The sequence below is a fragment of the Sphaeramia orbicularis genome, chromosome 9 (assembly GCF_902148855.1).
Source record: "Sphaeramia orbicularis chromosome 9, fSphaOr1.1, whole genome shotgun sequence".
NCBI classification, from domain to species: domain Eukaryota; kingdom Metazoa; phylum Chordata; class Actinopteri; order Kurtiformes; family Apogonidae; genus Sphaeramia; species Sphaeramia orbicularis.
This window is the reverse complement of record NC_043965.1, coordinates 39817455-39842360: the sequence shown is the minus strand read 5'-3', so window position 1 is coordinate 39842360 and position 24906 is coordinate 39817455. Positions and strand designations below refer to the sequence as shown.

At 37.6% G+C, this 24906-nt stretch overlaps 1 protein-coding gene and 1 long non-coding RNA gene across 2 annotated transcripts in view; one reads left to right on the top strand and one right to left on the bottom strand.

Annotated features, from left to right (window-relative positions):
- Nucleotides 1-24626, top strand: part of tacr1a (tachykinin receptor 1a) — a 167233-nt gene extending 142607 nt beyond the window's left edge. Inside the window, exons 4-5 of the mRNA XM_030142516.1 lie at nt 4812-5008; nt 24287-24626. Coding sequence (XP_029998376.1) covers nt 4812-5008; nt 24287-24626 — 537 coding nt within the window. The remainder of the gene's footprint in view (nt 1-4811; nt 5009-24286) is intronic.
- On the bottom strand, nt 768-19259 carry LOC115425148 (uncharacterized). Its single transcript, XR_003936193.1, has 3 exons — nt 19249-19259; nt 3931-3936; nt 768-907 (listed from the first exon to the last, which is right to left on the bottom strand). It is a non-coding gene; the product is annotated as an uncharacterized LOC115425148 (long non-coding RNA).
- Nucleotides 24627-24906: the final 280 nt, after the last annotated feature.

Below are 24906 nucleotides of genomic sequence, written 5' to 3'. Positions count from 1 at the left end.
TATGTTTACTAAAATGTCTCTGCAGGACATCTAAGCTTTCAGAGGGCTAAAGAGCTCTGCAGCACAGACATCTTACATTTGATTTTAAAACAGCTGCAATTTTACCCTGGGTTTTGTTTTATTCATTTATGAGTTTAAGTCATGCATTTCAAATGTGATTAATTTCCCTTAGTGATGCAAAGTAAGTGTGTAATTATGGATTTTCGTTCGTGTTTTGTCTCTATAATCCAAAGAACAAAGACTAAGCATGGGTAAACATGCTGTTCCATTAGGGGTAGGCCGCTGGTGGTGCAGTGGTTAGCACTGGGACCGTTCTGCATGTTCTCCCAGTGTCTTCTGTCTGGATCCAACTATCCAAAGGCACCGTAGAAGGTTAACTGGTCCATCTAAAGCACCTGAATGTGAAACTGAATGGTTATTGGTCTGTATATGTCAGCCCTGTGATGGTCTATGTACCCCACCTTCACCAGTTAGTAGCAGGGATAAGGTCTAGCAAGACTCTCCAGAGTTTTAGACGGTTCTGAAAATGAACCAACGAACGCCTTAGGCTCACCTCAGGCTACATTCAAACTGCAGGCAAATGTAGCCCAAGTCCAATTTTTTTCCTATATGTGACCTGTATCTGATCTGTTAAAAAGTTTGAACAGCACAAATCCAATTTCTTCAAATTCGACTTAGGCCACTTTCATATGTGGTCCTAAATCCAATACGTATCCGATATTTTGCAATACAACTTCAGTCTGAACTGCCAGGTTGCAGTTATCTGACTTTTACGTCATTGAAATGTGACAAATGTCATAATTCTGCATCCCAGGTGTGTTACTTCTGTAAACACAGTGTGTGCCTGCGTGGTCAAGTATTACATCAGGATCTCTTTTGCGCATACAGGTCACTTCAGGGTCACATACTCAAAACTGATAGAAGTAGCATTTAATGTGTGATATGAACGAACACAAACAAACAAACAACGAAAAAAAAAAAAAAAAAAAATCGGATTTCACCTCTAAATTCTAATTGTGCATTAGGACCTGCTGTCTGAACGTAGCCTCAGTGGTGTTAACCCTGCAGTGTTCAATGGGCTTTTTGCATTTATTTATCCTTTTTTTTTTTTTTTTTGGTATGGGCTCAGCTGGCTGACAGGCAGCTGTCTATACCGATAAGGCAGCAGCCGACACCAACTGAACTCCCAGTCATCATTGCCCATTTGTCTGACACCTTTGCTTATTTATCAATTGCAAAATTCTTGTCTGATACCAATATTTAAAATGATACTGCAGCCAATAGTACCAGTGTTACTTTATTTTGTTTTTGTTGTCATTGCCCCCCACTTAAAGAAATATTCCAGGTTAACATTTTGGAAAGTTTTTCAGACCTTCATTACTTTCTTCATTCATCATCTCTGAATAAACACAGATCTATCCATGCATTCATTGTCTTAATCGTTTAATCCTCAAGTGGGTTGAGGGCAGACACAGGGTACACCCAGGACAGACGAACATCCATTCTGTCACATTCACACCTACGGGATTTATGCTGTGTTCCCGGCAGGTTTTTGATCCCGTAAGTCACGACTTCAAACCATGACTCATGACTTTGTAATGTTCCAGGCAAGTCACAAGAAATGGCCTGAGCGCAAGGAATTGTGGGAGTAAGATGTAAACAAACCAGCATGGCGGACTGTACGGAGCTTATGTTCATTTACAATCATTTCTATCCCAGAGGTGGAAACAGCAGACTAAAAACGATATATAAGGCAAGAGAAGCTGTTATACATGTGTTACATTATTTGGATATTTGGGCACGTATTTGGTATTAATTTATTCTTGTCCTCAGTGGACTGAAAACTAGCTAACGATAGAGTAGCTGCTGATTATGCAGAACATTTGTAGATAAATTACGTTACAGCAATACCTTTTTTAATAAACTATTTGCACAAACACCGCATCCATGGGGGCTGCTGTTGTTGTTTCATGGGCTACGTGACGTCAGAGCTCGGAAATGGGAGTACATCGATCTAGTATGAGTTACCAAGTGGGAAGTCATGGGTTTGACTGCCATTCCAGTGCATTTTCACCAGTAGAAGGTTGGAAAAAAATGAGTTACGGGTGGCCTGGAATGCACATTTAGTTTGACCGATTAACTTATTAAGTGCACATCTTTGGATGCTCATAGGAAGTCAGGGTCCCTGATAAGAACCCCCATAAACATTGGAAGAACAAGGACAAGAACAAGGACCAACAGTGGAACTGAACTCAGGATGTTCTTGCTCTGACTCCATAGTGCTAACCACTGCACCGCCCTCAGACCAGAGGCGATTTCTCATAGACTGCAAGGAAGCTCAGCTTCCCTTAAAATTACGAAAATTAAATGGTTAAATATGTACGGTTGTGTTGACAATTCATTGACTACAAATGTGTTAGAACATGTTTATCTCACAGATGAGTTCGTTCAGAATCAGCTTTATCACAAATCAACAGACTCGATGTTGTTCACTTCTCATACATTCCCGTTGCGCTGTTTTCTCATTCGATCCCTGCTCAGTGCATTTGCCCGTAGACGCTTAGCGTCCATGTACTTCAATGGGACTGAGTAGAACAGTTTTTTTCATTGCCTCAAACTGGACGGTAATTGGATAAATGCCATGATGTTGTCCCGCCCCCGGATGCTCGGCGTCTCTGGGGATGAATGGAGCTGTGGGCGGAGCTTAGCTGGGCTGGACGCTGGGCTTCCATGTGCTGATTGGAGGATCAGTTGAAAGGCTGAATCCCGTTTGATTGACAGCTATTTTGAGATCTACTCCTTCACTGACAGAGTTCAGTTTAATACTGTCGTGCATTCTGCTGTGAAATCGAGAGAGAAACCACTACGAAATTACTTGTTCATTTCTTGCACTGTAAATAAAACACACTCATTGTACTTCCTTGTTTCAATTTAACATAATTTCAGCATTTTCTTGTTTAGTTGGTAAGGTCACTGACCATTTTCTTAAAAAGGAAGGGTGGGCTGAATTTATGTTTAAATAACTTGACTTTTTACTTTTTTTTTTTTTTTTATGTAAGCCGACAATGAGCTTCCCCTCTCTGAAAGATGAGCAGCCGCCACTGGTTCAGATCCATACAAATTTATGAAAAATCCTGAAATATAGCAGATAATTATCAGCCACTGCTATTAGTGAAAAGGTGTCTTATATGCTTGTTACTGTAATTAGCCAATGTTAGCAAATATTCCAGCACATTCCTGTTTGTCATGACTGAGCAAAAATTCTATAATTACCTTAAAACCCCTTTAGCCCTATCAGCCCACCCGCGGGCTGAAAAAATTATATTAATATTCATCTACTATAAAAATATAATAAATCCGGACAATGGATGTTTTTTTTCAACTTTTGCTCAAAGTTTAGACCCTAATGTTAATAAATGTACATCAAAAGTGTATTTTAGTGCAAACTTTAATGTTCAAACATGATTTTTAATCTTTGTGGGGTGAAATATACGCTATTAAAAATCTCCGACACGAACAATTAATTTATGCATATCATCATCAATCCAGCCGAAAAAAAAAAAGGCGAGGATAAAAAATTCTAATTTCTCTTTTACTTTGTTACAGTTTACTCAGGCATAGTAATAGATAAAATATTTTAGACAATGGGAATAGATTCTGTGAGGTCTCTAAATGTCCATAGACACCAAGAACATCCATATGAATCTTATTATTATAAGTATTATAAGTAATTCTTCATTTACTTTGGGTATGTCTTTTTAGGCATTTTTCCCCTGAAAATATGGTCAGGGTTAAACATGTTAATTAATCAAATCTTTATTTTCAGAAAGCTAAGGAGATTAAACACATGATTGATGGCACAACTACTGCTCTACACAGGGGATAATGACAAGATCTTGGAAAAGTGGCTTCAAATTTTACCATTTATACCAGTTTCTTTATTCTTTTACCATTTTTTTTTTTTTTTTATGAAACTCTTGCAGCTTTAATAACAAAATAATAAGCGAGACGCAAATACTGAAAGAACATTTCAAGCAACAATTAAAAAGTTTCTTCTATCAGTAACTCTGTGGGATAAAAAAAATCTAACAACCTGCAGAAAATTGTAATGAAAAATATACATGAGGCAAACTGCATTTAAAATCCGTCTACCGGGGTGTGATGGACAGGAATGATTACAGGTTAAAAAAACATTTTGCAGAGCCAGAATTGATTTCTCCCCTGTTTTTTAATCTTAGGTATTGATGTTGGGAATCCCTGTGTAACCTGACCAAATCGACTCTACTGAGACAGCCTTTTCAGATCATTTTCATCTGCCCACTTACATGAATGTCAGGTGAATCAGTGAGTGCAGCCCATATTGACAGCACTAATGATGCGTCTCCGTGGATTAGATTTCCTTTTTGATGGACATAATGTTCAAAGAGCTGTTGCTTTTTTTTGTGCGGGCTGACAGATTTGCTACCGCTTCTTGAAACAACAAAGAGGCTTGTTAATGGAAAGAAATGGTGAATGCTGAAACCTCATAGGACTCAATCAGTGCAGAGCCACATGTAATATATAACGTGTGTACAAGAACGCAATGAAATCTGAGGACATCTGCTATGATTGGTTCGACATATATTTTATTTATTTGAATGTCAAGGTTTTTAACATTAAACAAAAGTCTGTGAAATCTGTATTAAGAGTGTAATATTAAAGAAAATGTATCATTCTCCACCTCTTCAGTCTTTCTAAAATTGGCCTGAAAGATTAAATCCCAGGTGAAGAAGTAAAGACATGAAAAATATCGCTGCTCTTCTGTCTGACAGGTGGTGAAGATGATGATCGTGGTGGTGTGTACGTTTGCCTTCTGCTGGCTGCCCTACCACGTCTACTTCCTGCTGCACCAGTTCTTTCCTGACATGTTTGAGGAGAGGTTCATCCAGCAGTTCTACCTGGCCATCATGTGGCTGGCCATGAGCTCCACCATGTACAACCCCATTATCTACTGCTGCCTCAATGACAGGTGAGAAGGAACCGACACAGAACAGATGGGGTCATAGCATTAACCCTTTCATGCATGAATTACGAGAAACTTTGTAAAGATTTTTTTCTTGAGTGTTTTTATTCCTCCTTACACATGAAAAAAAAAAAAACAATGCGATCAAAATTTTTTTTCATGGAGTTACAAAAATGTCCTTGCATTTGATTTTTGAAGTAAAGAAACGTGTGTTTAAAACCGAATATCAGAAAGTACAGAAGAGGATTAGGGCCACTGGAAAAAAATACAATAAACTAAGGACCAATATGTATTTCATATTATTATTATGAGAAAAAAAGTCAGAATTCTGAGACTTAAGTCCGAATTCGGAGAAAAAAGTCTGAATTCATAGAAAAAAGTCTGAATTCTGAGTTTGAAGTCAGAATTCTGAGGAAAAAAAGTCAGAATTCTGAGATTAAAGTCAGAATTCTGAGGGGGAAAAAGTCATAATTCTGAGGAAAAAAGTCAGAATTCTGAGTTTAAAGTCAGAATTCAGAGATTAAAGTCAGGATTCGGAGAAAAAAGTCAGAATTTGGTGAAAAAAAGTCAGAATTCTAAGATTAAAGTCAGAATTTGGAGAAAAAAAGTCAGAATTCTGAGTTTAAAGTCAGAATTCTGAGGAAAAAAAGTCAGAATTTGGAGTTTAAAGTCAGAATTTGGAGTTTAAAGTCAGAATTCTGAGTTTAAAGTCAGAATTCTGAGGAAAAAAAGTCAGAATTCTGAGATTAAAGTCAGAATTCTGAGGGAAAAGTCAGAAGTCAGAGAAAAAAAGTCAGAATTCTGAGATTAAAGTCAGAATTCGGAGTTTAAAGTCAGAATTCGGAGTTTAAAGTCAGAATTTGGAGTTTAAAGTCAGAATTTGGAGTTTAAAGTCAGAATTCTGAGGGAAAAAAGTCAGAATTCTGAGATTAAAGTCAGAATTCTGAGGGGAAAAAGTCAGAATTCTGAGATTAAAGTCAGAATTCTGAGGGAGAAGTCAGAGAAAAAAAGTCAGAATTCTGAGGAAAAAAAGTCAGAATTCTGAGATTAAAGTCAGAATTCTGAGGGAAAAGTCAGAAGTCAGAGAAAAAAAGTCAGAATTCTGAGATTAAAGTCAGAATTCGGAGTTTAAAGTCAGAATTCGGAGTTTAAAGTCAGAATTTGGAGTTTAAAGTCAGAATTCTGAGGGAAAAAAGTCAGAATTCTGAGATATAAGTCAGAATTCTGAGGGAAAAAAGTCAGAATTCTGAGATTAAAGTCAGAATTCTGAGGGAGAAGTCAGAGAAAAAAAGTCAGAATTCTGAGATTAAAGTCAGAATTCGGAGTTTAAAGTCAGAATTCTGAGGAAAAAAAGTCAGAATTCTGAGGGAAAAGTCAGAATTCAGAGAAAAAAAGTCAGAATTTGGAGTTTAAAGTCAGAATTTGGAGTTTAAAGTCAGAATTCTGAGGAAAAAAAGTCGAAATGTGGTTCAATGAAACTCAAAATAAAGGCAGTAGTAGATAGATAGATAGATAGATAGATAGATAGATAGATAGATAGATAGATAGATAGATAGATAGATAGATAGATAGATAGATAGATAGATAGATAGATAGATAGATATTTAATAGGGTAATTGGTCAGTCTAGATTACCCATAGGTGTGAATGTTCGATTGAATAATTGTTCGTTTGTATGTCAGCCTTGTTATAAACTACCAACATGTCCAGGGTGTAGCCCACCTTTGTCTGATGGGATAGACTCCAGCACTAAGCAGTTCAGAAAATTAGTGAATAAATATTTACAATAATGTTAAGACAATAGGTTCTGTACATGCACATGTATAACTCATGTGTGTTACATGTTCAAATGCTGATAGTGCAGAGACAGGTCCTGTTCAGACCTGGTATTACAACACTTTCTGAACAATCCAGTCACAAGTGTCCAGCCCTTAAGTACGTGTTCCTGGTATTGGAGTGTGTCTCACGTATTCACTCATGAGACCTCGCTTCCCTGTTCTAAATGCAAATAAACAAGTTCATTTAACAGCAGAGGATGACACAGCTGTCACGCCAGCTTAAACAGACTGAGTTTTTAAAGTTTATTTGTGAAATGAACTGACAATGTGGCTTTAAGTTCCCCACCGTCTTGACTCACTGCATTAGTGAACAATGAATCACTTGATATGACTGAAGGTTACAACATTTCGTATATGTACATTAATTTCTACCACATGCAAATATGCAAAGTGTTAGAGTGACATTCTGCTGCACTCAGGCTGATCTACATGGAAATTCAGGCATTTTCATTTTAACACATTTTAATACAACACTGGCAGCACATTGATGCACTCTGTTATGGCCTGAACCTGAAGTTTTTCAAAACTGAACCTGAAAATAGAAGCAAAGAGGCAGATAGCGAATTACATAATGCGGTGGTTCCCAACCTTTTTTAGCCCATGACCCTATTTTAACATCACAAATTTCTGGTGACCCCAGACATTCAAATTGGAGACATGTTTTTTTTTTTTTGCTAAAATTAATTTGTTTTTGATCATGTAATAGTTTGCTATACTATGTTGCTAATAAACATTAATTTTAGACAACATTTAGTCTATATAATAATGTATATTATTGTGGACGGAGGCAGAAAAGCCAGGTGAAGATTACTGCACAAAGGGAGAATTTTATTTTCCTTGGTCAGGATATGTACAGTCAGTCCAGCTTGGATTTACAAGGCTGACAATTAATACTGAACAAACAACTCAAACTATGAATTATGAAAGAGCTGCAGCAATGAAAGGTAAACAGAACCACAGTGCTTCAGTTTCAGCTTCACAGTTTGTCATGTCTTTCATGTGTTGTGATTGTCTCTGTCAACTCACTATATATTTTTTATTAGTAAGTTTTTACTTTTATCAATTACTAGAAATTCCAGGCGACCCCACGTGGGGTCCCGACCCCAAGGTTGAAAAACACTGACATAATGTTTATTGTTCATGAAACAAATGTTGAGGCTGGTCAAGTGATGAGGAGGTGCACCTGAGGCTGCAGTGGAACATGGGGTTTACAAGGAATGAGGAAAGGTGAGGATCCAGAACCAGTAGACTGAGGCCATGTATACACATAGCCAGGGAATTTATAGAAACAGATATTTACACACGTCTGATTTCAACAGTAACGTCACAGACATCAGATCAGTTTTCATCTACATCAGGGGTGTCAAATTTATCTTCTTTCAGGGGCCATACACAGCTCAGTTTGATCTAAACCAGTAAAAGTAATGGCATAATACTCTATAAAAAAGAATGAAAACTCAAAATTTTTCACTTTGCTCATTTTTAGTGCGATGAATTATGAAAATATTTACATTTACAAACTATCCAAACAAAAAAATAGGAATAACTTGAAAAAAATAAAATATCTTAAGAAAAATAAGTGCAAGTTTAACAATATTATGCCTCAGCTTATTTATACATGTGCATTACCGATCAGATCTACAAAGGCACAAAACATTTAGTAACAGGCAGAACATTGTTAAAATTGGACTGAATTTTCTTTAGATATTTCAGATTCACATTTGTTCAGGTTCTTCACATTTCATTGTAAAAGGTTAGTGTGTAAATGTAAATATTTTCATAATTTAATGTTATTTTTGCACTTGAGAAAATTTTGAAGTTGTCATCATTTATAGGCAAAATGTACTTTTTTTTTTTTTACACAAACACATTTGGAGTCATTATTTACAGGTAATTATGGTATTATTTTACTTAAGCTGATATTCATCCATATGTAGAACCTGAACTGAAAAGAGTCTGACACCATTGACTCAATATTCAGTCATTCATTTTCTGAACCCGCTTTATCCTCACTGGGGTCACGGGGGTCGCGTGGAGCCTATCCCAGCTACTTATGGGTGAAGGTGGGGTACACCCTGGACATGTAACCATTGACTCAATATCTTCAGTGTTATTTTTGCAATTGCAAATTCATCCAATTGGAACCTTTGGAGGGCTGGTTTTGACCTGCAGGCTGCCGGTTTGACACCCAACATAAATACTCCATACAGCTCTATCATAAAGTTATAATAAACAAAGGTCACACATGATGTTGATGTAATTTTTGTCACATACTGTGATGTTCAGGACCCTAAAACAAACATTTACCCCTTGCACATACACACACAATATAAATAAACATCTAGAACATTTATTAACCCTTTGATGCATGAATTATGAGAACCCTAGTCAAGATTTTCCTAAGTGTTTTTATTCCTCTTTAGGCATGAAAAAAAACAATGAGATTTATTTATTTATTTATTTATTTTAATTAAACTATTTTTCATGGAGTTACAAAAATGTCCACTCAGTTGGACACCATGTGTTTAATTTTTGAAGCAAAGAAACATGTATTTAAAATGCAATATTAGAAAGTGAAACTGTGTGAAAACCATGAAACAAAAGCATTTTTGATAGAGCTAATCTGATGTTTTCTCACCTTTTATCATACTCTAATACTAGTTCTTACTGACTTCATGGAGATAATATAAAAAAAAAACCTTTTTGTTTCACAAAACTGTTAATTACAGTCTAAAAATAATTAGCAATTGATTCACACTCAGTCATGTTACTGCAGATCAGGTTTATCAAGAACATAAAGTTACAGCAATGGTATGAATTGCAGTGTATGGGATGATGCATAAGTGTCCGCTGTGTTGGCTGATATGGAACTAAAACAACAAAACCCATGAATACGTAAGAGAACAGCTGTAGAATAGATGTCCACTGTAGTGACCAGTATGCATGAAAGGGTTAATGAAAAAACACTGAAAAATCTCTTAATTAGGGATTGAATCATGTACTAATAGGTAGCATGATAGTGCAGTGGTTAGTCTGTTCTTGCCGTTTCACGAAAACACAAAATCTGACTTTTCCAAAATCTCCACATTGACCAGAGTTTTCAAAAATAATTCAGTTCAGTTCAGTGACTTAAACCAGTTTACATATGACCGAAAGGCAAAAATGAATGAGAAAATATCAGTTTTTCCAGATACCCAGGTACACGGGATAAAGTTCACAACAGAAAGGACATGGAGACCTACATTTAATGGAATCCTCACACGATGTGGTGGTGGAAGAATCAGGTTTAAATACACAGCAGAGGATGATGGTAATTGGAGGCAGGTGTTGTTCATCAGCAGCAGGGGAAGTTCAGCCACACCTCCTCACACAGACCTGCAAGGAATATTTTCCTCCACATGACTTTACACAATAGGACAGTGGTATTCAAATCCAGTCCTCAAGGGCCAGTGTCCTGCATGTATTAGATATTTTCTTCTTTCACCACAACTGGAAGCCATTACATCGTTATCAGGCTTCTGCAGAGCGTGATGATGAGCAGATCATTAATTGAACCAGGTGCGCTGGAAGAGGGAAATATCTCAAACATGCAGAATACCAGCCCTCAAGGTCTGGATTTGAATACCCCTGTACTAAGGAGCTATGACTGACAATCCATCACTATATCCTTTGCAGGAGCGTTTTTGGCAGTTGGACCAGTAACACATGTAAAACAGGTGTGGCATGTCTGGAGCAAACAAACCACAACACAAGCAGGATAATGAACTGCTGTGGGGTTGTAATTAGTCGCTTTTCCATTGGACATCTGCGCAAAACTTTGATATTGACTAGATGTCGAAAAAACAGAAGTGTGTAATATCGCTTTTTCCATTAATTCACAAATGTGATGATTTATTTATTATCACAAGATGACACAAGAAGTCATTCCATAAACTCGGCAACAAATGTAAATATGGTGTTGATTTACAGATATATTCATTATTATTATTATTATTATTATTATTATTATTATTATTATTATTATTATCATCATCATCATCATCATCATCATCATCATCATCATCATCATCATCATCACTACTACTACTATATATTACCCCTCTATCTCATACTAAATAAAAAAAATGTTTAGGTTTCCTGGTGTGTCCACACATACCGCAACATGTTTCTTCTTCTTCTTCGCTTGTTGTAACGTACGTCAGCATCTGTTTTTTTAATTCACCAGATTCTAGTTGTGAAAAAAGGTCTTTCCATTACAGTTTTATGTGATATACCATTTGTGCTACACTTGAAAAACCACCTCTTGCCAGCACAAAAACTTTTAATTGAAAAGTGAGACTTTCGGCGAAATTTTTTTTTTCCATCTGGTAAATTTTATGCGCTAGTTATATTTGAGCCCCAATTTGAGGGTAAATGGAAAAGTGACTATTGACAGTGCATTTAATCACTCATAAAATGTAATGAAATGAGAATTCAGTGAGTCTGGTAAAGATTCATAGTGTCTTCCAAATATAACTATTGCGGGTAAGTCATTTATCAGACAGGGGTAGTTGTTTGTTTACCTTCTAGTTTCAGATACTTCAGTGTTTTTCAACCTTGGGGTCGCAACCCCATGTGGGGTCGCTTGGAATTCAAATGGGGTCGCCTGAAACTTCTAGTAATTGATAAAAAAAAAAAAAAACCTTACTAATGAAAAATATATGGTGAGTTTACAGAGACAATCCCAATACATAAAAGACATGACAAACTGAAGCACTGTGGTACTGTTTATCTTTCAAATGTTCATTGTGGTCGGTTTCAGATGCTGCAGCTCTTTCATAATTCATAGTTTGAGTTATTGTTTGTTCAGTATTAATTGTCAGCCTTGTAAATCCAAGCTGGACTGACTGTACATATCCTGACCAAGGAAAATAAAACTCTCCCTTTGTGCAGTAATCTACACCTGGCTTTTCTGCTTCCGTTCATGATAATATACATTATATAGACTAAATGTCATCTAAAATTAACATTTATTTGCAACACAGTATAGGAAACTATCACATGATCAAAAACAAATTAATTTCAGCAAAAAAAAGTCTCCATTTTGAATGTCTGGGGTCGCCAGAAATTTGCGATGATAAAATGGGGTCATGAGCCAAAAAAGGTTGGGAACCACTGAGCTACTTCCTGTATCCTTCGTTAGAAGTGTCACATGATGTTGCTGTGACGTGTCTTATAGGCTGCTCAGGAGGAGTGGCCCTGGAGAAAAGGTCAGACAGCAAGGGGCACAAACCCTCCCTACTGTCTGGTCAATCCTCCTAACAGCCTATAAGACATAGGGATGCAACGGTACTTGGAAAAACTATGTACTGTTTGGTTCGCTTGGCATGGGACAATCCACCCTTAGACTGCAGGATTTCGGTTTTGGAATTGATTTTGCATTGGCGCTTTACTGGGGCGCTGTAAAGGGGGGTTGAAAATGGCAAATTCATGGGGCCCAGCATTTCTGGGGGGCCCATAGAACAGTAAAGGGGTTCCAGTGGAGGTTAGAAGTTGTGACAATTTCGTGTAAGGGCCACGGTATAATAGAGGTATAGAAGGCTGGAGTCGGACGTTGAAAGCATGTTAAGTTTCACTTCACACCAACCTTGCCCCGCTCCAACAACTCGACAAGATACTGAATTCTATTAAGAACCCACAACGTTAAGCTTTCATGTGGCCCACAGTTGCCAGCAGCGCCCCAGGCTCTGTATCTCTCTAAGAAAGGGTGATATTGTTCACTACAGAGAGTGCTATTTTATTCAGTACAGTGATAATTTGTTCTTACCGTGAAATTCAGATTTTACTGCCAAGCAAAATAAAAGTATTATTTAGGGAGAAAAGAGAAAAAAAAAACTGTTCTCTATGCAAAAAACACACACTGAAACCGAACCAAAACAGTGGCCCAAGAACCGAGGTACAGACCGAACCATCAGCTACCTGTACCGTTGCATCCCCAAGACGACACGTCACAGCTACATCATGTGACGCTTCTGACGGAGGCTACAGGAAGCAGCTGAAACTAGTAAAGCAGGTAAATAAACAACTACCCCCATCTGATAAATGAGTTACCCACAATAGAGAATTCAGTGATTTTAAAAGCACATCAGCCCATATTTTTTTCACAATAGAACACAGAAAACATGTCAAATATTCACACACATCTGCCAGAGATAATAAAACAGTGGTACATTAGTCAAAATAGTCAGATGATAGAGCTGTTCAGCAAGGTTATATTAGTTTTGGATTTTTCATTTTAGTTTAGTTTTATTAAGTTTTGGCTTTTTTTTCTCTAATTCAGTTAGTTTTAATTTGTTTTCAGACCAGGTTGGCTAGTTTTTATTAGTTTGAGTTTTTTTTCTAAATGCTTAGTTTTAGTTTTAATTTTAGTTATGTTGTATCTTTTATCTTCTTCTCCATCGTATTCAAATAAATCCCAGACAGGACTCTGCTGCTTTCTCCAAACTTTAGTCTCCATGTTTCCAGGTAGAGTGGGGACCAGAAGACGACTGGAAACCACAAGTGACGGACCGTCAAATATCATATGGTGCCGCTAGCTAAAATTGCTCGAGGGAAATAAATCGATTTAATATCAATCCGACATTGACAAAGACGAAAACTAAGGGAATTTTATCCATAATTTTTATACGTTTTAGTTAGTTTTACACAATACAGTTTCAGTTAGTTTTCGTTTCTCTCCTTTTAATTGTAGTTTTTATTTCAGAAAACGAAAATATTTTTTACAATTCTAGTTTGTCAGGTTTTTTTTATTGAATAAGAATTTTTTTAATATATTTTTCTTTTAACTATGGTTTTTATTTATTTCAGTTAATGAAAATGTTTTTACAGTTCTAGTTTTCGTCATTTCGTTATTTTTTTTAATAACCTTGCTGTTCATGCATCATATTTCAGTCTTTTGATCTAATTTTCTTAAACGTACCTCGACCCCTCCTCAACTCCTCCACTCTCATCTTTAGTGGAGAGAATAAGACATGAAGAAAAGAGTGAAGGTGCTTGAGAACAGGAGAATATTCATGTGTACAGGTACTTGCAGGTTCACGCCAACTCACCTAGAATTCATGTCACATATTTTCTTGAAATAAATTAATTGGAAAAACTTTAAAGCACTTCGCAGAATCCCAAAGCTCCGCTCCCAATTGTTTAGTAATGAATTCTTAATGGTTGACCTTTTGAACAAAATTTCAGCCTTTCTGTGTGTACTTTAAACCTCAGTAATTTTATTTTCACGCATTGAAATTTGAAGGTGAAATGGAGGAGAGAAAAAAAAAAAGGAGAAAGATTACATCTGAGTTTAAAGGAAAGATTTACTGGAGGTTTTATGACTTTACAGAAATGTTCACCTTCAGCTTTTCTGTGATGATGTGGAAACTTGAAGTCATCCGTGCACTAAGGTGGAGAGTTAATTTGAAAACATCAAGTTTAGAGGCTCTTTAAGGAGGCCAGAATATTCATTGAGGGTGGAGAAAAGGTCAGTTCTTATTCATGAATTGTTTCATGTATCTGTCACAGTAGAGATTGAAATCCAGTAGGATTCCTAATCCTACTAGGACAGATAGGAATTGTAGTTTGTCCTAGGACAAACTACAATTCCTATCTGATTACAAATCCTACTAGGACAGATTGAAATTTCAGTTTGTCCAAGGACAAACTGAAATCCTACAAGACATTAGGATCTGAAGATTGGAATTCCAACCTGTCCTAGGAGAATTTGCAATCCTACTAGGACAGATTGTAATTCTATTTGGAAGTGGGATCTGAAGATTGGAATTTCAGTCTGTCCTATGGCAAAAAAAAATAAGAATTCTGTCAGGACAATCTCGGATTCTATTAGGAGAATGTCAGATTATATCAAAATGTATGGAAAATAGACTGAATCATTTCACAGCCAAAATTCCAGTCAATTTCAGCATAGGTAAGCATACAATTTCGCCATCACTATTCCAGCTGAATTATTTTCATATCTTAGATACAGTATATGTCCCTTAGGTTAATACACATTGTAACCAGGGTGCCAGCCGTTTGGTCCAACCTTATTCAATGGCCGTAAGTAAATGTCATTGGTATGTAAATGGACACATTTGCATAGGGCCATTATGAGTTAAATTCTCCTAGGACAGATTGGAATTCCAATTTTCAGATCCTAATTTCTTGTAGGATTTCAGTTTGTCCTAGGACAAACTACAATTCCTATCTGTCCTAGTAGGATTAGGAATCCTACTGGATTTCAATCTCTACTGTGACATATCCATTGCCATTCAGACTGCAGCTGATTGACAGACCCTTCACATTACCGAAATAGAAATATCCCATCATTCACCGCTGCTGTAGTGACAAGTGGCTGAAAACTGTCAGTGGAACGGCTGCTCATGCCGACACTGAAATCATTTGTCAGGAAAGAAAATCTTAGCTCCTCCTAGATTAACACATGAACTGAAGTGCAGCCAATTTCAGAGACTTTTGTTTCTGAAATTAGCCAATTTTCGCTGCGAACATCGACAGTTTACTCTCAAACTCTGCATAAACATCCTGACAGGCAACAAAAATGCCACTGAATTTGAAAGACCTTTGTCTGACAAAAAGGACAGATGGACAGCTCTGCTTGTTGTCTCTAATCAGTCATCTCCCTCTGTCTTCATTTACAGCCGTCTGTTAATTGTCTTGTTGCTGATGTAGAAATGAGATTTCACACTTGGGTGTTTTTGGCGCTGAAATTCATTTAGTTATAAAAATTTAAATATGTGGGCCAGACTGCTGGATCCTTATTATATCGCTGAAATGGAGTTTTTGGGATATTATGGTTTTACCCTGAATGCCCCTGGATGCATGTGAATACGTTAACCAGGACAGATTTAGTTGGATTTCTCATCCCTTGACAATCAACATAGAGGACGCCTATGGATTTCAGCTTCTCTATGAGTATAAGTCATCCAAATGGGGGCACTTTTGTTGAAAATCACTTTTTTGGGCATAAATCAAGAAATAATAGGCCAATTGAGATAAAATTTGGTTCATACTGATCTTCTTACAAATATCCAGTTTCTGACTACCATCCAGAGTTCACATAGTGTCATTTTCATTCACTAGGTGGAGTTTTGTGAAGAAAAATTGGTTCTCTGACCATTATTCTGCCACCATTAGGTTGATGTAGCTCAAACTGAGTTCATATCGATTGTCTAACAACTATCTTTCTTCATGCCACTACCTTGAGTTTACATGATGTGATGTTTGATATGAGGTGGTGTGTTTTTTCCAAATGGTTGTGGCAGCTTCTGTTGAAAAATTAGTTTTTTTGTACATTATTAACCCTTTCATGCATAGTGGTCACTACAGTGGACAGTTACTCTACAGCTTGACTCTTGTATATTCATGGGTTTTGTTGTTTTAGTTCCATATCAACCAACACAGTGGACACTTATGCAACAACTCATAAACTGCAATTCATACCATTATTGTAACTTTGCTGTTCTTGATTGGTTCTTGAGTGGAAATCAGTTGTTAATATTTATTTTTTGCATATTATCTCCATGAAGTGAGTAATAACTAGTATTAGAATATGTTAAAATGTGAGAAAACATCAGATTAGCTGCATTAAACATGGTTTCATTTCACCGTTTTCATATCACTTTATGATATTGGGTTTTAAATACATGTTTCTTTGCTTCAAGAATAAAATTCATGGTGTAGCTGAGTGGACATTTTTGTAACTCCATGAAAAACAGGTTGATTTAAAAAAAAATTCAATCACATTGTTTTTTTTTTCCATGCCTAAAGAGGGATAAAAACACTCAGGAAAAAAAAAAAATCTTGATTAAGGTTCTCATAATTCATGCATGAAAGGGTTAAGAAAATAGTCAGCCAGTCAAGCTCAAACTTGGTTCGTATTGATTGTCCAACAAATATCCAATATCTTTTCTGACATTCTGGCTGGTAATTGATGGTTCCTATCGGTGTTCCATGAATATTATCACTTGTCCAAACAGGGGCACTTCTGTTGAAAAAATTTGGGTTTTTTGGACATTATTAATAGATATAGTAGGCCAATCAAGCTCAAACTTGGTTCATAGCTATCATCCAAAATTAAGTTGGTATCTTTTGTACATTGTGTTGTGCATTGTGTCATTGTGTGAGCTTTATTATATAGCAGAGGACAGCGTAAGCCTCATTCTGTACAGGATATTGACTCACTTTTGTCTCAATCAGCTCAGACAATTTAAATTCTGAAGCAATTGATAATGGCCCTGTAGTCTTATTTTTCCATCAGTCTCCTCTCATCCCCCGAAACAATTGACGTTTTCCCTTTTCCCACCTTCCCGACTTCTCATCTACATCAGCTAATCACCAAATGATGGTGGAAAAAGTCAGTTGTAAATGTCACAGGCAATATTTGGTAGAGATAAACACTCTAGATACAGAGACAGTCTGCACTCTTTGCCAATTTAAATATTGTCTCCATTAGCTATGGTAAACTTTAATTCAGGAAACAAATACTGCATCTATCCCTTATCTGCTGGTTTGTTTCCTATGCCCGGGTGTAGCTAAATAGTAAACAGATGAGACAGGGATGGTCTCCAAGTGTGCTGTTTTTGACTGTTGGAAATGTAAATTAAAGAAATCCTACTATAATGCACGTTCTGTGTCCGGCGTCCATCCGATCGATGTCCTGATGTTGCAGCGCGGGAGGGCGTACAGTTACAATGCCACTGTTGCACCACGGGAGGGCGCTATCGTACAATGACATCACGGGTACAATGCCGCTAGTAAATACAAATTTTAAAAAAGAATAAAGCTTAAACATGTGGTTTTGAATTATGTAAGTGATAGAGGAATTGATAGACAACTAATGTATTTAAGTAAAGACAGTAGTTTTATTGGTTTGGTGTGGGTAGATTAGCCTAGCATCTTTAGCACTCATCTCACTTAATAGAAAGTCTAACTGGGACTCTATTGATGTGTGTAAAAAGGAATAAAGAGGTGAAATTTCGCAACTTCATGGACAGTGTACATGTGTGTTTAATAATCCACCACATAGGTCATCAGCGTCATCCTCCATCTGTTCATCTTGGCAAACTATGTGTCAAAACTGCGGAAAAAAAAAAAAAAAAAAAAGCAGGGTTTGTTAGCTGAGTGGACCAAGTGGATGGGAACAGCTAGCATGTAGTGCCCATTGTAGGTTTTGTTCTAGTATACAGGGTGGGGAAGCAAAATTTACAATAATTTGAGGCAGGGATTGAAAGACAGTGTATGACCAATTAGTTTATTGAAAGTCATGAGAATTTATTTGCCACAAGAAAATTGACATAATAGAAAATGTTTTTATTCTATGTGTCCTCCTTCTTTCTCAATAACTGCCTTCACACGCTTCCTGAAACTTGCGCAAGTGTTCCTCAAATATTCGGGTGACAACTTCTCCCATTCTTCTTTAATAGTATCTTCCAGACTTTCTCGTAATAGTTTTGCTCATAGTCATTCTCTTCTTTCCATTATAAACAGTCTTTATGGACACTCCAACTATTTTTGAAATCTCCTTTGGTGTGACGAGTGCATTCAGCAAATCACACACTCTTTGACGTTTGCTTTCCTGATTACTCATATGGGCAAAAGTTTCTGAAAAGGTATGGATAATAGTGTTAGGTATGATTATGACATCAATATATGTTTGGTTTCAAAACAATTGACGTAGTGCCTGCTGAGAAAAAACAACTAAATGCTCATTGTAAATTTTGCTTCCCCACCCTTTACACTCAGGATTATTGATCAAATCATGCAACAAAACAGTCTGGGGTTACTGAATTAATGCCATTGTTTGCATTCAAGTTAGAGAGCTTTTGCTAAAAAAAAATTAAGTCAATTACAGGTAGTGTTGAAGCCAAAAACACCCAAACCAAGATCAAGTCATGGCTGAGACTAGAGTATATCAAGACCATGACCATGCCAGAGCAAGACCAAGTCATGAGACCAGACTAGATCTACAACAAGGACTTTAAGGCAACAAATGCTATGTTGCACCGGCTCGACTCAACCTTTTTGTGTGTCTGTTATATAAAAGAACCTGGTACCCGGTACTAGTTTTCTAGTACTTGCTTGGCCAAGGTTCCAAAACGGGTGAAGAGATATTAAAATGTGAAATGTAAACACTGCAGACCAATGACTGGCCAGAGAGTTTTCTCTGCCTTATCAATGTGCGACACACCATTTAAAACAAAAACAGATTCTGAAGTTTACAGTAAATAAATTCAGTGGCTAATCCAAGATGACAGCCCGTAAAATGACATTGTGGTCGGAGGTTCAGACATTTCTGTCCTTGGTGGCCGATGAAAAGATTCAATGTGAGCTTGACATGTGTAGCCGGATGATGGTGGAGTGAGTGAACAGACTCAAAAACAGAATTATAAATTATATTATCTTCCTCTCCGTGTCAAACCAAATTCCTGAACAACCATGCTGATTGGTTGTTTAGCAGGTCAATGCCCGGACATCCTTTGCAAATGACATTTACGAAGACAGATGATCGTAAGGAATGAGCCTAATGGACTTAAAAAAATACTTCCTCAGCTATTGTCATCTGTTCTTCATCAAGAGCCATTTCCTCGGCCATAGTAAATTGAGGACTCATAAACTGGTGTTTACAACTAGTCGACTTTTGCCTCTCAACATCTGTGTTCCATCATTCTTGCTTATCCAAAGGTGAAGATGAACCCAGAGACGAACAAAAGACTGAATGACAAAATCACTATATGTGCCATGTTAATAATGTATTACATTATGTGTTAATGTTGATTAACTTAGCACATTAACTCTTTTATGCATGTAATACTTAAGCCATTCGCCTGACCTGTGGTTTCACATATGTGTATCCTGATCATGTTCACGGTAAATTATGTGAAAGTAAGAGTATCACTGCTTATAGCATGTCTGAATAATCATGCTATTATTTTACTGATGCTTAAGTGAGGTTACAGGTGATGTACAAAGTTTAAGGATCTTATTTCAGGATCTTATTTAAGGTTGGGAGAAGTTTTCTTACAAGTCTGCATGAGGTTCTCTCTCCCTCTCCTAAGGGGGGGGAGAGAGAGATGATACTCTGAAATATGTAAATGACTGGCAAAAGGAGGCGTTTTCCCGCCGAAAACAGACAAAGAAGGCAACGCCCCAAGGCATCGATGACTCATCTATATTCATGAGGAAGGCGTTCCGGGTTGGTTTTTGGACAAACTATAAAAGTAAATGAAACCAACTTTTCAGGAGAGTCCTGTCCATCTTCTGGGCTCTCACCTACGCAGAGAGTCTTTTCCATCTCGGGGGTCTTTTCCACCTCTCCCAGGCTCTCATAGAGCAGAGCTTTTTCCACCCTTGCTGCTCTCACCTACGCAAAGAGAAGAGCTTTTTCCACCCTCGCTGCTCTCACCTACGCAGGGAGTCTTTCCCATCTCCCAGGCTCTCACAGAGCAGAGCAGAGCTTTCTCCAAGGAGTCTTGACCATCTCCTTGGATCTCAGAGCTGTTCTATCCTCTAAGCTCTCCAAAGAGCTTTATCATCTTCGCTGTTCTCCACTTCTCCTGGTGAGCTTTCCAGAACCAGCCGCCAGAGCCAGCTGTGAACCTCCTCCAGCCAGCAGAACTTCAGAACTCCAGACCTTCAGGCCTCCAGCGCAAGCACGTCGCTTCACAGCCTGTTCCTGCTTCGAACTACGTCAGAAGACTTCATCCCTCCGCCGTCAAGGCCGTGCCAGTTGCTGCATTCGCACCGCAACAACTTGTAAGAAAACTTGCTCCTGATTTATCTGAGTTGGTGTTATTCCAAGTTAAGTAGGTTTACCTCAACGTAACCTCACTAACATTATAATCTCTTGAATATAGCTATCTGCCAACTTAATTTACATATTCTCCTGTCCATAATCTCCTGCTCCTTTTGTTGTATTTGTCTCTTGTCTTTATGTTATTTGTGTGTCTTAGTTTAGTTAATAAAGTATTTATATGTATATAAATCCATTGCCTCAGTTGTGCTTTGTGTACTGTTATTCACACATGGGTTCACTGTGCAGTCAACGAACTATCACCTATGCAAGATTTCCAAATTATTGTTTTGAGTTGATTTAAGTTTGGTTATAAGTCTATAATTAAATTAATCAATAAATCAACACTCAATTAATAAATAATTTGGTATCCTATTCTTGCTACACATGAGATTCACACAATGAGTGAGTTTATCAGCAACTCTCTGCGTAGACATCACGGAAGTTACACACAATGTCATTATGACCTTCAGGTACTCTAAAGTCGGGAGTATCCTGTAACGGAAACGGTCTCCAGGAATAGTACCTGGTACCCGAGTCGAGTCGAGCCAGTTCCACGTACTGGAAAGGCAGCAAAAGTTTATCAAATGCTACAGCTTGATATGTATGTGGGGTGAGATGAGTAACTTGTCTGTAGAAAGCTGAATCAAAAATTGGCAAACAAAAAAAAAAAAAAAAAAAAAAAAAAGAAGTTATACATCTTGAATATTTTCCAAAGTACAGATTTGGTCAAATAGACCAATACTCCTGCTGGTCTTTGTTACGTTTTCCATACAGTAAGTATAGTCTTGGGGTGGAACTAAGGGAATCTAACAAAAACAGTACATAAATATGGGCCAAGAAGGGCTCTGGTGGTTTGGGTAGAAACCCTCCCCAAAGGAAAATTTTATTGCTATAAGCTTGCTCTTCAACAGCTCTTTGAGACAAATTTGTGATTCTCATTTGAGCCTCACTTTAGTTTCAGTTTTGTCTAAAATGTTTTTCATAGGTTTCTCCTAAAATTCACTTGGAGAAATAAGGCTAGATATCAATAAGCAAGAGTCACACTTGAGAGTTAAGTGAGATATCCTGCTGAACTTTTTAATGCACAGGTGTCAAACATGCAGCCCACCAAAAGGTCCGACCCAGCCCCCGGGATGAATTTGTGAAATGCAAAAATTACACTGAAGATATTAACAATCAAGGATGTTAAAATCATTTTAGGTCAATTCAATCTAAAGTGGGTCAGAACCAGTAAAATACTACCATAATAACCTATAAATAATGAAAACTGCAAATATTTCTCTTTGATTTACTGTTAAAAAAAAAAAAAAAAAAAAAAAAGTTAAATTATACAAAAATGTTTACATTTACAGACTAACCTTTACAAAAAAAAGTGAGCAGCTTGAACAAATATGAACAACCTTAAATGTCTTAATAGAAGTATGGAGTTTTAATAATATTCTGCCTGTTATTAAATGTTTTGTGTCTTTGTAGATCCGTTGTGATCTGCAAGTTGTAATGCACATGTATAAATGATAAAGTGAGACATAATGTTACTAAAATTGCACTTCCTTTTCTTAAGAATTTTCAGGGTGTTTATATTTGTTCATGTTATGTTCAAGTACAGCTGTAGATGTAAACATTTTCATTACAGAATCTTACCTTTTCACTCAAAAACATAGAGAAAACCTTGGGGTCAACATTATTCATAAGTTCTTAACCTTCTGTATTATTTTACTGGTCCGGCCCTCTTTAGATTGTATTAGGCTGAATGTGGCCCCTGGACTAAGATGTGTTTGACACCCCTGTTTTAATGGCTCTGAGCAATGTGTCAGGCTACACATGCACGCACACGTATACACACACACACACACACACACACAAAAACATGAATAAAGGTGTAAAACACAGGCCCTTTATTAAAATGGCATCAGGCAACAGTACTTTTTTTAAAGTGCATCAATTTTAAACAATTTTGCTACGATCTTCAACCAGAACAGTGTCCTTTAACACAGTGGGAGCTGTAGCTCAACTATGACTGAGAACTCTACTGCACACATTATCAACTAGCATATCAGTCCTGCACCACCTACAAAATCTATCACAAGGATAGACAAAAAAAAAAAAAAAAGTCTTTAGACCCACAAATCCAAAGACTAAGTGGATATTAAATGAATGGGGGCAAAATGACTTCAAAAGGCAATACTGGGCTTTTCTTTTGAGGGTAATACAGGGAGATCAAAATGGAGACGCTGACTCCACTGAGGTCACAACCAGCCCGAACAGTGAGTGTCAGCCTCCTTATATCCACACCCACTCACAACAATTACCCTAAGCTGTGGTGGAAACACAGGTGCATCCAATCACACCTGATCAACAGAACCTGAAGGCAGGATCTGCTGGTAATGGTCTTGAAATAAAATCTCCTGATAATGTCCAACTACACTACAGTTCTAGATGTGACCCAGATTTATGAACACCAGGACAAAGTGAATATTTATGTCACTCACATTAGAACAACATATGGATGTAACTGAAGTAGCTAATTCAGCTGTAAAGTAAGTCCTCCTGCATGTAGTTGGGATTATTATTATTATTTATTCAATTTTTTTACAAGTTTTATTTATTTCTCATTTTTATCAGTATAATACAGTCCAGTCTACTCAGGTTGAAGAGCAAGAAAAGAAATAAAAGAACAGAAAACAAACAAATGAAAAGAACAGCCTGTGTTTGTGTCAGAATATGTTTAGGCCCCTTAATAGACACATTTTTCCCTGAATGTCAGCCATTTTCCCCAGTTTTTTATGAAGAGATTTTCTTTCAACTTCAGTTTATATGAAATATATTCCATGACAAGTATACCATCTGCGTTTGAAAGCTGTTGTTTGTAAGACGGAGCATCAGTCTGAAGCCAGTTCTTTGTTTTGGCCTTCTTTCCTGCCACCAGGAGGATCTTGACAAGATATATGTCTCCTTTATGCACCATTTCTTCCAAATGTCTGAGGTAAAGAACAAGACAAGAATTTGGGATTGCATATCCCAACGCACAGAGAGCTGAGTGAACCTTCGCCCAGAGGGGTTGAATATTTGTGCATTTCCAGAACATGTGTGTGTGTGATCTATATCCATGTGATTACAAAGTCTGCAACATGGCTGTTGAGTATTAATTTGTTTACTTTTAATTTTAGGTGTGATGAAATAACAAATTAGATTTTTTCCTCCGCCAAGGAGGTTATGTTTTTGTCGATGTTGGTTTGTCTGTCTGTCTGTCTGTCTGTCTGTCTGTCTGTGTGCAAGATAACTCGAAAAGTTATGAACAGATTTGGATGAAAATTTCAGGAAATGTTGATACTGGCACAAGGAACAAATGATAAAATTTTGGTAGTGATCAGGGGTCGGAGGGGTCACGGGGGCCCACTGATCTGCCTTGGCGGAGGTCTGTGCTCTCCGAGTGCTTTTCTAGTTCCAATTAAATTCTTCATTTAGGTGACTGTGAGGTTGATTGGTGTGTTTGCCACATATCATACCATATCCCCTCTGGGATCTCCTCAGTAGTTGGGATTATAACTATGGCAGTCAGTCCCTTTTCCTCTGTTCACATCAAACTAACACTAACTCATCTGTTTCTGTGCAGGTTCCGTGCTGGTTTTAAACAGGCCTTCCGCTGCTGCCCATGTGTCCCTCGTGGTTCTTACGAAGGCCTGGAACTCAAGTCCACCCGCTATCTTCAGTCTCAAACCAGTGTGTACAAGGCCAGCAGGACGGAGACGACCGTTTCCACTGTTCTGCAGATCGGGGATGAAGTAGAGCCGCCCAAGCATAAGGCTGTAGCTGGTCCAGGGACAGGTGTTGTTGGGGCCAGACCACATAGCTCTTCCTTGGATCTCACCTCGAACGGGTCGTCCTCCCGGAGCGTGTCGAAAACAGTGTCGGAGACGTCCAGTTTCTACTCTAGTAACAACCTTCAAGAATAGACAGGCTGGTATTTTTGCAGACAGCTGGGAGAGAGTGAGCTGACTGTTCACACTGCTGCTTTTGTGTATGTGTTTATACAAAAGTACAGTGTGAATGAATGTGTGACATTGTCCCTCCAACACAAAACATGGCCACGGTTTCATTGGAAGGTCATACCGATGTACTCAGCAAGACTTCATCCTTAGAAAGAAGAGGACATTCCAGCTCATTGAACACCATCACCACCTACAACACCCTTCAACCTATTATTCCCCATTCCCCTTCGCAGTAAACTATCAT